General features: G+C 47.0%; 1 protein-coding gene across 1 annotated transcript in view; it reads left to right on the top strand.

Annotated features, from left to right (window-relative positions):
* ZNF592 (zinc finger protein 592) overlaps positions 1-12895 on the top strand; it is a 29177-nt gene extending 16282 nt beyond the window's left edge. Inside the window, exons 3-9 of the mRNA XM_081336974.1 lie at positions 1988-2166; positions 2940-3116; positions 3590-3749; positions 4594-4863; positions 5864-5976; positions 8628-8745; positions 10340-12895. Of these exons, the coding sequence (XP_081193100.1) occupies positions 1988-2166; positions 2940-3116; positions 3590-3749; positions 4594-4863; positions 5864-5976; positions 8628-8745; positions 10340-10852 (1530 nt within the window). The 3' untranslated portion in view covers positions 10853-12895. The remainder of the gene's footprint in view (positions 1-1987; positions 2167-2939; positions 3117-3589; positions 3750-4593; positions 4864-5863; positions 5977-8627; positions 8746-10339) is intronic.
* The last annotated feature ends 1082 nt before the right edge of the window (positions 12896-13977 follow it).

The following is a 13977-nucleotide window of genomic DNA, read 5'->3' as shown; positions in this document are numbered from 1 at the left end:
AAAGAGCCGAGATGGAACGACTTCAGCCACCCATTTCGAACTGGCTTTAAGGAATGTTTCTTGCATTCGGCTGCATTTTTTATATTTTATTTTATTTATTTTTGTTAAGTTTTAACCAAGCCAGTTTTACTCTGTGGCTTTTAGTTTGTCTAGAGCAGGGGTGTCAAACTCAATTTCATTGAGGGCCGCATCAGCATTGCGGTTGCCCTCAAGGGGCCGGGTGGGTATGGCCAGGGTGGGCGTGGCCTACTGGGTGGGTGTGGCTAGAGTGCATATGGCCTACTGGGTGGGCGTGGCCAGCTCTACATCGTTCGCATCAAGGGTGCCTATGGGGGCCTGGGCAGGAGTGGGACAGATCTGAGGGTCTCTGGCAGAAGGAGGGTCTCTGGGCCAAGGCAGTGGGGGCCGTTCCCTCACTGTTTCCAGGATGGCTTCGCGGGCCGCATGAAACCACTTCGCGGGCCGGATCCGGCCCCTGGGCCTTGTGTTTGACCTGTCTGGTCTAGAGGAACGCTTTATGCGACATTTATTTGGGGTTAGGGTTTTATCCTGCCTCGATCAGCCGGCTTTGGTGGGAAAAGGATATGAGAGGCGTACATAATCATCATAAGGTGATTGCTGCAAAGTGCAAGAAAGAACTAAGCGTTCTGGGATTTCTTTAAAAAAACAAAACAGTGATACGGCAGCAAAAAGGAAGTCGAAAGCTGCTAGATAATGTTTTGGAGAGTATTGCAGAATTCGGGATTGGGGGGGTTAAGTTGATTTTTCTCTTAACTAAAAAATAATAATAAACGTCATTAACGTTCCACAGGCTACGTGGATATTATATAACTGCACCCTTACTCTGCAGACTGTTTAGGCAGACCGTCCAATTGAAATATCCATTTACAACAATGTCAATGAAAGGGTAATTTCAGTAGATAATTCTCCCGGCTGATTATTCTGCCCCGAGCTCCCGGCTGGCAGGATTTGCTTTGTGTTCGGGCTTTCATTGTCCTGCGTTTTCCTTTGCCCTGTTGTCAAGGTTAAAATTAAATACCTGATTGAGCTTTTTCTCACCCGAGAGTGGAAAGGAAGAAGTGTGTTTGCTTCCGAGGGGCATAAATAGACAGCTTTGGCACTTGTTCAGAGAAGGGGAAACTTGCCCTTAACAAACTGGAGTTCTCATCTACCTCTCCAAGCTGGACACGCTTTTTAGTGCGGTTTGGGGAGAAAAACTGCCAGTTAGAAGTTTTTATTTTTCTGAGTCTTATCTGCAGCAGGCCATCCGCAGTGTGTCGCAGTGTGACTTTTGTCGTCGTTTTCCCCTTTTGCTCAACCCAAGGAGCTTTTTCAAGCATCACCCGCCTTCATGCAGAAGGCTAAAAGATCACTGCTCAGCCAGCCAGCCAGCCAGCAAGGGCCTGCCCTTGGAGAGCTACCATTCCCGCTTAGCGGGAATACAGGTAGTCCTCGACTTAACGGCCACAACGGAGCCCAAAATTTCTGTCGCTCGGCGAGACATTTGATAAGTGAGTTGTGTGCCCCATTTGGCCACCTTCCTTGCCGGCATTGTTAAGCGAGTCACCTCAGTTGTTTAGCTAGACACACGGTCGTTAAATGAATCTGGCTTCCCCATTGACTTTGCTTGTCAGAAGTTCTCTAAAGGGGATTGGATGACACACAGAGACACACCCCTGGGACACTGCGGCCGTCATAAATACGAGTCAGTTGCCGAGTGTTGGAATTTTGATCACGTGACTGCGGGGATGCCGCGACGGCCCTAAGTGTGAAAAACGGTCCTAAGTCCCTTTTTTCAGCACTGTTCGAATGGACACTAAATGAATGGTTGTAAGTCGAGGACCACCTGTAGTTGAATAAGACCAGGAGTCTCCCTTTAGGACGGTTTCGCAACCGTGGCAACTTTTAAGCCGCGTGGACCTCAACCCCCAGAATGCCCCAGCCGGCAGCGCAAATCAAGGTGCCTGTCTTATTTCCTCTCTCCTAGACCTGTCAAGTGTGTCAGATGCTTTTGCCGAACAAATGCAGCTATTGTGCTCATCAAAGAATCCACGCCCACAAATCTCCCTATTGCTGCCCTGAGTGCGGGGCCATCTGCCGGTCAGCCTACTTCCAAACCCATGTCAAAGAGAACTGCCTGCATTACTCACGCAAAGTCGGTTACAGGTCAGTGCTAAATTTGAGGAGGGGGGTGGGGGGGAAAGCAAGTCGCTGTTTCACACATTTAAAAAGGGGCTTCGAAGGCCCCTTTGCAGACACGCATTCTAGGCCCAGATGCGAGAAAGTTGGCTTTTCAAAAAAAAAGAAAAGAAAAAAGGTTCCGCAAATGACGTGAGCTTTTGGGGCAGATTGCAAGAGTCCTGCTTAAGGATTCATTCCTTGTTTCTTAGGAGAGAAGCGATGTCGATCATCTTTATTTTTTTATTATTATTTTTAGCTGAAAAAACGTCAGACTAATCTGTAACAGATGATTTTTGCCAGCCTTAACACCTGTTTAAAGGGACTTTTGTATATATTTCTCATCCCGCTGACTTTCTCAGAAGCCTGACGTTGCCGCCAGGGAATAATGTCCTCGCAGTCACTCATTTCTGGAAAATTAAGGCTCTTTCGTCCGTTGCAGGAATGGCCAGCAGAGAAGGAGGAGCAAGGCTTCACTCAGATTAACATTTTGACGGTGGTTGCCTTTGGCTTCAGAGAATTGATATGGTGATATGACGGCTCTTGTTCTTTCATCCCCTGGCCATATCTCAACCTCTGACGTGTAGCCATTATCTGCAGCAAGCTCTCTAGGATGCTATCCTACAACTATGAACCTTCACGGCTTCTTCATGGATGATTCAGTAAAGCAGACACGGGTTTCTTCCCATTTCCTGACCATCTGTGGAAAGGACGCTGGCAAATGTGCCTTCCAGCTGAGTGTGTCCTCTCCTTTTCCCCAGGTGCAGCCACTGTGGGGTGGTTTTCATGTCCCAGGCTATGCTGAAAGTCCACATTCACGAGAAGCACTGTGAAGTCTTCCACAAGTGTTCGTTCTGCCCCATGGCCTTCAAGTCCGCAGACAGCACCACCGCTCACATTACCAGTCAGCATCCCGCAGAGCCTCACAAGACATCTCAGTAAGTGATCTGTTGGGGTCCAGGGCCTTGTTTTACATCACTGCAGTTCTCCAGTTTCTTTGCCTTCTACATCCGAGCCCTGGTGCTGCAGTAGTTAGAATGCAGCATTGCAGGTTGACTCTGCCGGCTGCCAGCAGTTCGATCCTGACCAGCTCAAGGTTGATTCAGCCTTCCATCCTTCCGAGGTCGATAAAACGGGGACCCAGATTGTTGGGGGAGGGGGGGCATGTGCTGGCTCTGTAAACCACTTACAGGAGGGTGTAAAAGCATTGCGAAGCGGTATATAAATCTAAGTGCTATTGCAGGACTGTCTGGCCTACTTTTGTGAAACATGAGGACTAGAATCTCTCCCCCTCCCTCTCTCTCTCTCTCTCAAGTTATATTACAGTTCTGTTGGCTTTTTTTTAATTTGCTTTTCCGGATTCATCCATTCATGAAGTTCTCTTTTTTTTCCCCACACTCCACTGTTCCAGGGTGATCTACAAATGCTCCTGTGAGACGGTCTTCAACAAGAAGAGACTTCTGCAGGAGCACTTCCAACAAAATGCCAACCGGCTGATGGTGGGCGTGTTCAAGTGCCCCCACTGCCAACTGGTGTACATGCAGAAGCTGCAGTTAATGCAACATGTCAAGGTTGGTAGGGCAAGACCGCTCCCGCACCTCTGCAGACCTTGTCCCGCCTTCCACCTTTGAAGGTCATCCCTTGAAGCACTTTGGCTGCCTTTTATTTTCCCCACCTCTGACGGATCCCTCAGCAGCAGCCTCTCCTCATATTTGCCTCTCTAAGATTTGGGTTGCTTAACTGCAATTTAACCATAAACCACAATTGACCGGATTTAAAGAACAAGCTAAGCCTACAAATTCCAGAGCACAGTGGCTGGGTTCACACAGCCTGCTAGTCCAGACCAAATGCATTACAACTTAGTATAACAAGGACAGTGTCCTAAAATCACTTTGTTTATTTGTTTAGCAACTCTGTTTCAGCACCCTGCAATTTATAAACCTCACCTGATATAACATCCCGCCCCAAATGCCCTCCAGTTCTCTGCATTGGTGATCTTGATCTTGAATTGGGGGGAGGTTGTCTCCAAACTGGCCAACTTTTAAGACTTTTGGACTTCAGTTCCCAGAATTCCTTAGCCAGCAGAGTTGAAGGCCATGGGTCTTTAAAGTTGCCAAGTTCGGAGACCTCTGATTTAAAAGGTCATCCAGAACTTTGAACCAGGTCCAGAAATGGGCCAGAAACCAGGACAGTTGGCACAATATATGCCTAATATGAACATAACACCCAGCTCTGGTTGATAATCTGGTCGAGATGATAGATCTAGATGGTAGATTTCTAGATGGTAGATGTAGAAATTAAAAAAAACAACAACAACCCACTGGCGTTCTCATCAGCTGGGCGAGTCGTTCCACGCTCTGACCTTTCCGTGTGGATCTGCTTGCTAGCTGAGCTTGATCCCTTGACTTTCCCTAGAGCATCCACGGAGTCCCGGAAAACCCCGAGGATCTCACCAGCACTCGGCAGAAGGTGGAGACGGCCACCACGAGCAGTCCCGTCCTCCCCACGTCCAAGGACCTGGCCATCGTCAACGGGACGTCTCAGCCGACCTCTTTGCCTACGAAAGGCTTGAGCCCAGAATCCAAGCCCAAGTCCAAAACGTGCAGTTGGACTTGCCGGCTGTGCTCGCAGTGGATCCCCGACCGTGAAACTTACGTCTCCCACATGAGGAAAAGCCATGGAAAGGTAACCCACCTGCCTAAAGCCCAGGAGCACCTGGACCCTCTTCCTGTCGTTCAGCGCAATGGCGTCTTTTCCCTTCCTAGCGATGCCGTGGGAATGGGAACGAGAAGAAGATGCCTGCTTGTATTCTTCCCCTTTTCTTCTGCTTATTTGATTGAGGGCATAACAGAATCCAGCATTAACCGTTACTTTGATTTTCGGTACTAACCCTGCTGCTTCTTGCTGGGAGATTCTTGTGAGGTCCAACCATCGGAATGGGCAGACTAGTTAGCCGTGACCAGGTCACGTTGCCCGGGGTGCACCACGAGGAGGCTAGTGGACACCGCACCCCCTCCTGTTTCCACATTGTCCTTTGCTCTCAAGAAGCCTTCTGCAAAAACGATTTACGCAGAGGGAAAGTTGGCTGTAAATCCCTCCCCGCTAGCACTGATGATGTTACCTAGTTGGGTAATTAAAGGTCTGCAAGAAAACAGGCTCAAGAGAGCACCAAGGACTCCTGTTGCCCCTCCGATCACGGCAGGCAGTCCTCGATTTAAGAACTATAATTAGTCCTGCAATGATGGTTGTAAGTCACGATAGTCCTTAGGCATTTCACCATGTGACCATGCCTGATTTCCTTTACCATTTTTGCAGTGGTCATAAAATAAACGCCGTAGCTGCCAAGCAAATGTACCGTTTGCTGTGGGGCATTTTTTTAAAAAAATTTTAATATATATTTTTTGGTCCAGAACCTGGAAGGAAACTCCGGTTTCCGGCAAAACCTTCATAAATTGTGGTCACATGACTCTGGGACGCTGCAAATGGATATAAAGGATCCAAAATTTGGTCATGCGACCCATGGTAACTTCAAATTGGATTATATGTAGCTTTTGGGGGGAAGGGAGGCTGTTGTAACTTTGAATGGGGGTTAAGTGGAGGACTTCCTGCATTTTGCCCAAATGGAAACAAAAAATGGGAGTTCATCCCTGCCCTTTTGGAACTAACTCTTCCGATCCTCCTGCAGAACATGAAGAGGTTTCCTTGCCGGCAATGTGACAGGTCCTTTGGTGCCTCCAACAGTCTGCACAGACACGTTCGCAATAATCACGACACAGCAAAGAAGCTGTACCCTTGCTGGTGAGTCTGGGAGGGAAGAAATGCTTCTTGCACACTCCCGAGCACGGCATCACGGGATCATACGTGGTCCTGCCTGTTCGACTGAGGGGATCGCGTGCTCTTTACCTTGGACCGTTTTTCATTTGCAGAAGATCCTGTGATAATATTGCAGTGTTTTCATAATAATGGAAGCATTCTAGCAATCTCTGGAGGAACTCTTTTGAGTTCCGTGTGCGCTCGCCCAGTTTCAACAAGAGGGACAGAAGCTGGAGCTCTTTCGGCTTAATTTAATGAGCCCTGGTGGTGCAGTGGTTAGAATGCAGCATTGCAAGCTGACTCTGCCCACTGCCAGCAGTTCGATCCTGATTGGCTCAAGGTCGACTCAGCCTTCCATCCTTCCGAGGTTGGTAAAATGAGGACCCAGATTGTTGGGGGCGATAGGCTGACTCTGTAAACTGCTTAGAGGGCTGTAAAGCACTGTGAAGCGGTATATAAGTGCTAATTGCTATTGCTGTCAATTTCAGAACCTGTTGCAAGTGAAATATTTGCAGTTTTACAGTAGATTTAAGCACTCACCGTTTCAGGAAAAAAATAAAATGAGAACACAAAGGCTGTGTCTTTCCATTCAAATTAATTGCAATGAAAGCAAAAATGTAGGGTGTTTTCTGGCAATTGTTTCTGTATATCAAAAAGTTGTTCTCTTTGCAGTAAAAGCTGCTTTCCATCACTGATCCCGTGTTGTGGTTTTAGTGATCCCTTAATTAACCCTTTCAAATGAGAAACAAGACTATCCGAAGCCAGTCTTAGAAAACCTATCTTGGCTACAGAAGATTCCAGTTTAAAAAAGGCTCTTCCACATCAAACTGCCGCTACCCACAACTGTTTCTGTGTATTTCTGTATATTTCCTTTTCTATTTCCTAGTGGGATTTCATTCATGTTACTCAGTCTGACTTAATGGGGATTCTTTGCGGAGTTAAAGCAGTACCGATAATACATCATTTAAACCTGCTTCACTGACAACTGACTAGCCTAGAAAACAGTGCCATGTTCTGTCTGTGGAAGCTGTTTCAGGTTAGGGATCATCCCTGCTAATCTTCCTGTGGAAAGCATTTTAAAATATTATTTGAATTGAATTACAGATGGGAAATTCTAAGTGTTGCTTTACTTGGTGCATGTGAACAGAGCATGTCTCGGCTCACATCTGATCATGTGATTTTAAAGGCCTCCTCTCTGTGGCCTCCTGCATTCCAGCCACATGTTGTTAACAAATGTAAAATCCCGTCTTTCCCACCAAGACCGCAGACAAAACATTAACCTTCCCATGGCAAACCTTTGATTTCCCTCTGGAAAAGAATCTGTTCTTATCAGCTCTGAAGCATGATTCAAGGTCACCTTTGGTATCCCCGGAATTGAAGGCTAGCTTCCAAGATACTAATAGTAAAAACTTCATCTCTATTTGTAAATCGTAGAAACAGGCCTCGTTCCCGAAAGCTTTTGCTGTGAAATCACAACATTTGCACTCGCTTTCTCACAAATGAAACTTAGCTCACAAGTTGGTCTGCTGCCAGAGTTGTGCAGATGTTCTTCAAGGACGTATTCAGAAGATTCAGAATAGATGCAAAGTCACGGTCCGCATATTGGCTTAGTCTTAAGATTTGTTTCCTTGCAGCAAACAGTGTGGTAGAAGAGTACTTTCCCAGTCTAGGATTGAGGCAAGGGTGTCACACCCTAAAACACGATAACCCTGTAGTCTTGCAATTCACACTGCTATTCCAGAATTAAGAATTCTGCAGTTTCCCTTTCCAGCATTTGGGAAACAACTTTGAATCATTCCTTCTGTCGAGTCTTACAAAGAGAGACTGAAAGAAGATGATCGACTCCTTGTTCTGTGTGGTCTCAGTCTCAGCGACTTTTAAGATGTGTGCTGGGAAGGGAAATCCACAAATCTTTAAAAAAAAGTTGCTAAGGGGTAGAAAAACACTCTGAGGATGTGGGATGTGGAATGATGGACTGAAAAGGGGGCACAGTGGCTCAGCGGTTAAAGACGCTGAGCTTGTCAGCTGCAAGGCTGACAGCCCAGGTTTGAGACGTGAGCGCTGTGCAATGGGGTGAGTTCCCATTCCTTGCCTCAGCTCCTGCCCACCTAGCAGTTCAAAAGCATGCAAATGCGAGTAGATCAATAGGTACCACTTCGGCGGGAAAGTAACAGAATTCCCTGCGCTTTTGACGTATAGCCATTCCGGCCTTATAACCACAGAAAATGCCTTTGGACAATGCTGGCTCCCTCAGCTAAGAAACAGAGAGGAGAACCACACCCTAGAATTGGACACAACTACTCAGGGATGCCTTTACCTTTTTAAGGGGACTGAAGTAATGGGGAGGCAGAATGCACAGGCTTCCTAACTGTGAAAGGAGTTCAACCTCGGAGCCAAATCCCCAGAAAGATAGGAGACTCTCCTTCTGTCTTCATGCAGAGGCCGGATAGCTCTCAGTCACCGGTTCTCTACGTTTGAACTCCTATCTGGATCAGCTCAATGGACGTAACAGTCCCCGGGTTCCTTCCAACTCTGGACTTCTGTGAAAATTGGGGTGGGCAAATTGAAAAGAGATGTGGGTGAGGCTGAGCACTCCAGTCGTGTTGACAGCATTTCTTTTGTTGCATATTTTGCAGGTATTGCACAGATGAAATCCAGACGTTTCCTCAGCCATCAATGCTGGAGAGTCACATGAGCCTCATGCACGGCATCAAAAATCCAGATCTTTCCCAGATATCCAAAGACTTGACAAAAGTAATCTGCAGTGCTTTGCTTAAAATGTAGAGGCGGGATAGCTCGTGTTCTCTATGCTGGGTTGGAACTGCATTCATTCCAGGAGAGGCCCTACTGTTCCCTTTCCAGGAGGACCACAGGTCTTTAAACGAGATCTAGAGCTACTTTATCTTGTGGCTCTATAGACAGTGCTAGCCCTATCAGAAGATATTTCTTGTAATGTAATGAAAATTCACCTGTTTCTGCCATCATTTGGGTGCAATTTAACTCTAGCCTTAAAAAAAAACATCCTTTAGTGCAGGGGTAGGCAACCTTGGCTCTTTTATGACTCGTGGACTTCAGCTCCCAGAATTCCTGAGCTGGCTGTGCCGGCTCAGGAATTCTGGGAGTTGAAGTCCACGAGTCATAAAAGAGCCAAGGTTGCCTAACCCTGCCTTAGTGGAACATGCCATGGTATTTGGTTCCAGGCAGAGCCAAAGTAACTAATGATGGTTACATCTCAAGTAGGGCTGTCTGAAACCCTCTTGCAGTTTAACATGACCAGCATAAAGGATGCAGCTTTATTTCAAGAGACCTGTGTTCCATCTTTCTTTTAATTACATGAAAATCCTAGAAAACCCTCATGAGATTGACAAGTGATAACCAGTGATAAGAGGAAATATAGCCTGGAGAATCACAGTCCTGAAAATTTAATCCTTTAAGGCATCCTATTGCATTTGACATGAGTTCTCTTCCTAGCAAAGTGCTGGGGGCAATCATTCAATTAATTATAACTAAGTCCCTTCCCACCCGAAAGGTCGCTGTGTTCTGGTTAGTCTCCTCAGAATTGAGAAAACCCGTTGAAAGTTGTTTTCCATTCAACAGGAGTGCAAATAGAGGTCAGTCAAAAAAGCAGGGCCTGCTGTACCCATAAAAAAATTGCATACAAAGCCCCCCCTCCTTTTATTGTCTCCTTGCCATTTGTCTTGACTTGTGGATGAATGCAGTAGACTAGCGGTCCCCAACTTTTCTGCCTCCATGGACCGGTGTGCAGCAATGATTTGGGGCCAGGGGATGGTTTCACACATGCAGCCTAGCTCTTGCGCATGTGGAAGTGAAGCTTTGCGTACTTGCCTGGCACTTGCACAGCCTGTTTCCCAAACAGGCCATGGACCGGTACCAGTCCGCAGCCCGGGGGTTTGGGGACCTCTGCATTAGAGTGTAAAGCAGGGATCCCCAACCCCTGGTCTGTGGACCGGGACCGGTCCGTGGCATGCCAGCAACTGGTCCGCACAAACAAGCAAAGGCCCATCCATGGGATGCGGGCAGCACACAAAATCATGCACCCTCCGGTCCATGGAAAAACCTCTCCACGGAACCGGTCCCTGGTACCCAAAAGGTTGGGGACCTCTGGTGTAAAGATACACATTGAGCAAGCATAGATGGGATAACCTGGGGACCTTTAACTCCGCTCGTTACTCCTTCTGGCTTAGGGTGGCGTGGACAGCTTGGTAGTGGGGCGTGAGGAGCAGGAGGAAGAGACATGGTTCTTATTGCTTGAGTGGGTATCCTTTGGATGGCGGGCTGCAGCGGGCCTCGCAGATGGGTACAATAAGCGCCCGGTTTTGTTTTACAGACAAAATCTCCAAAGAGAGTAACCGCCGATAGTCTGAGTTCGATGGAAGCGACCGCCTCCGGATCAGATGACCCGCCAGCAAAGAAAGTGAAGGCAGCCCGCTGGAAATGTGCAAAGTGTAGCTTTACGACAGCCAGCGAGACTGAATTTCTGGAACACATACCTCGACACAAGTCAGACAGTTCCTCTTACCAGTGCCTGCTCTGCGGCTTGTGTTACACGTCGCACCTGTCTCTGAACAGGCACCTCTTCATCGTTCATAAAGTCAAAGATCCGGAGGAAGACGAAGACGAAGAGGAGGAGGAGGAGGAACAGCCGGAACAAGAGGGTGCAAAAGAAGTTCCGGAAATGGAGACGAGAGAGAACGGACTGGGTGACGGCCACGGCGAGACCAGCCACAGCAGGGCAGGAGGAGACCCTTCCAAGGACAGAGACTCGGAGCGCGACTCCTCGCCCTGCGGCAGAGACAGAACCAGTTCTCAGAACAAACTCACAAAGTCTCCCCCTATTTAAGAGCGCGCTCAGCTGCCCCAGAAACCTTGCTGGAGATGAGGAGGAGGTTGTTGATTGGATGGAATGGGCATAGGGTTCTTCGGTTCGTTTTGATTAGGGAAATTGATAATTTTCAACTGCCCCACCATCTCCCCAGCACTAAATGAGTAATGGAAGGGGAAGGAAGAGAGAGAGAGAAGCGGGGGGGGGGGGGGGCGGAATTAGAACAGTCTTGCTCAACCTTGGCCGTTTGAAGAGGTGTGGGCTTCATCTCCCACCATTCTTTGCTGGCTGGGGAATTCTGGGAATTGGAAGTCCACAATTCTTAAAGCAGCCAAGGTTGAGAAAGACAGGCATGTAGGATAATCGTGCCAACTTTTCCCCAGTAAAAACGAAGCATTCATCTGCTGCCCGAGACTTTTGCCTCTTAGTTCAGACTTTTAATTAAGAACACAGTCTTTTCTCCCACTCCCCTTAGGCCCCGGATGCCAGGAAACCTCTCCTGGCTCCACCACCTGTCACTGGCGGTTCTTTCCTTTCAAAACAAAAATCCACCATGCCTGAAAAATTTACTTTTCGGACACTCAGTGAATGTGATTTTTTCTTCTTCTTTTTTCCCCCCTAGAAGACACATTTCTAGCACTACTCGGTGGCAGGTGTGGTGGGGTTATTCTTTTGTTTTGAGAAAACATTACATTAGGCTCTGCTTAATCTTTGTTGCAGGTGAAAATCAGTTGCATATCTGCTTGAGTATTTGCCCTCTCCTTACACAACATCCACGCACACGCCTGGATGTATTGATCACACATGGCAGTGGATCCTAAGACAACCCTTCTCTCTCTCTCTCTCTCTCTCTCTCTCTCTCTCTCTCTCTCTCTCTCTCTCTCTCACACACACACACACACACACACACACACAGAGTTAGGACTTTCCATAAAAGTTGGAGGCACAGGTATTTAAAACCCTGCCCAAGTAAATATTGAACATCTATGGTGAAGAATTAAGAGGGGGAAAAATGTTGAGGCTTGCACTTCTGCATCTTTGGGCAATCTCTTCTCTTCCACGGTTAGTACCCCCTTCCACAGATCGGGGAGCAGCGTTGATCATCACCCCCTTGGCTATCCACGATCAGAGCTGCTTCCTGTCCTGGTTGAAAAGTATCGAGGGCCGGGAGAAGGGCAGATTGGCTTGGTTTTATTTTCCTTGTAGTACGATCCCAGAAGTTTTTTTTTTCAGTTGTGATGCAAAATTTGCAGGGCAAAGGAAGCTGGCAGTCTCTCCTGCTCAGAGGTGGGCAACTACAGTGACTTTAGGATCTGTGGACTTCTACTCCCAGAATTCCTGAGCCAGCCTGGCTGGCTCAGGAATTCTGGGAATTGAAGTCCACAAGTCTTAAAAGTCCCCATACTTGCTCACCCCTGCTTGTCAGTTCAAAAAAGGCAAGAATTTGGGGCTGATGAGGTTTATTCCATGAGGAGGAGGGGGGGGACCAGTCTGGTCCTTCCTCACGTGCACCTGCTTTTCCAAAGCACATCCTTTCTCTCCTCACCCAACCCTTTCCAGTTTTTTTTTTCCTCTCGGTTGCCCCCCACCCCCATCGATTGGAGATTGCTTTCCTCCCTTTAGCATTGACTCATTTCTCCCATCTGTGGCTTCCGCCCCGCCCCATGTGCTTTTTCCTCACGCTTCATATAATATTTGCTTCTTTTAAAAAAAAAAAATACGGTTTTTATGTTTCAAGTCGGAACCCTGCTCATTGTTTACTATATATAATTTAAAAAAGGAGTGAAAAAAAACCCCACCACCCTATTTATCACGTTGCCATTTGAATTGCTCACTTTCTCGTCCGGACGTGTTTTGATAAAAGCCCTTTGTATTTTTTGATACCGTGTACATTTTAGTCTAGGGAATGTTTTACAAGGTAGCCTAGCTATAGTAACAATAGCAGGGGGCAGAGAGGACATTCCTCTCCAGCCATGACATATCTATTTAATCTGCAGTGGCATCTGTGCCTTGCTATAATGTTTACTTCAAAGTATTTCAAATAAAACCATCTAACAATGAGTTGGCTCCCAACCTCCCTTTTCTGACCGTGCAGCTCTCCCAGATCCACCATCGGTATCGTTCGGACACGATACTAGAAATTCATAAGGGAGCCTCAAGTAGTTGATCTCACTGCCTGAGGCTGTAATTCAGAATACAGGTAGTCCTCGACCGTTTTTCACACGTATGACCGTTGCAGCCTCCCCGTGGTCCCTTGATCAAAATTCAGATGCTTGCAACCAACTCAACAAGGGTTGCCATGTTCTGGGGTCTTTGCAAGCAACTTAACAACTGCAGTAATTCACTTCAGAACTGGGACAAGAAAGGCTGTGAAATGGGCCAAAACTCCTTTAACTGTCTCGCTGAGCAACAGGAACTTTGGGCTCCCTTGTCATCGTAAGTTGAGAACTACCTGTACCTCTTTCAGAAGAACACCACTGGAAGATGACCTTCCCCGAAGTAGGGTACCTTCTGCACACTGCATTCATATGGCAGTCAACCACAAATGAATCAATTATATCTTAGCTGATTGTGTTGTGTGAACCCTTGAGCGGACATAATGTGTAAATACAATGCAATACAATAACAAGAGTTGGAAGGGACCTTGGAGGTTGTCTAGTCCAACCCTTTCCTCAGGCAGGAAACCCTATACCATTTCAGACAAATTTCCACCCGCTCTAGAATTAGGCACATAGCATGGCTGGCTGGGGAATTCTGGGAATTTTAGTCCACGATTCTTAAAAGTTCCCAAAGATGAGAAACACAACAATAGGAGATTGAAAAATAAATAAATAGATATCAGAGTAAATGGCAGATGGCTTTCCAGTTCTAGCTAAGAAGTCTCTTCTTGGTCTCCAAGACTCAAATCTATTGTTCAAAAGACATTGTCGCCTTTAACACCTTTGAACGGGATTCCTTAAGGATTTGCAGGGGAATTTTACTGCATTACAACAAGGCATGACAGGCGCGCCTAGAAATCTGAAAAAAAAGAAAGAAAGAAACTGCCTTTCATCTAAAATCTGATTTTCAGATTGGAGGCAAAAAAAAAACAAAAGCCGGGAGGACTTTGCATCACGCCTGCTTAGCAAAAAAGCCGCTCTTTC

This window comes from Vipera berus (assembly GCF_964194415.1).
Source record: "Vipera berus genome assembly, chromosome: 12".
In the NCBI taxonomy this organism is placed as follows: Eukaryota; Metazoa; Chordata; class Lepidosauria; order Squamata; family Viperidae; genus Vipera; species Vipera berus.
Note: the sequence above shows the minus strand (reverse complement) of the source record. Positions and strands in the feature narration are given on the sequence as shown.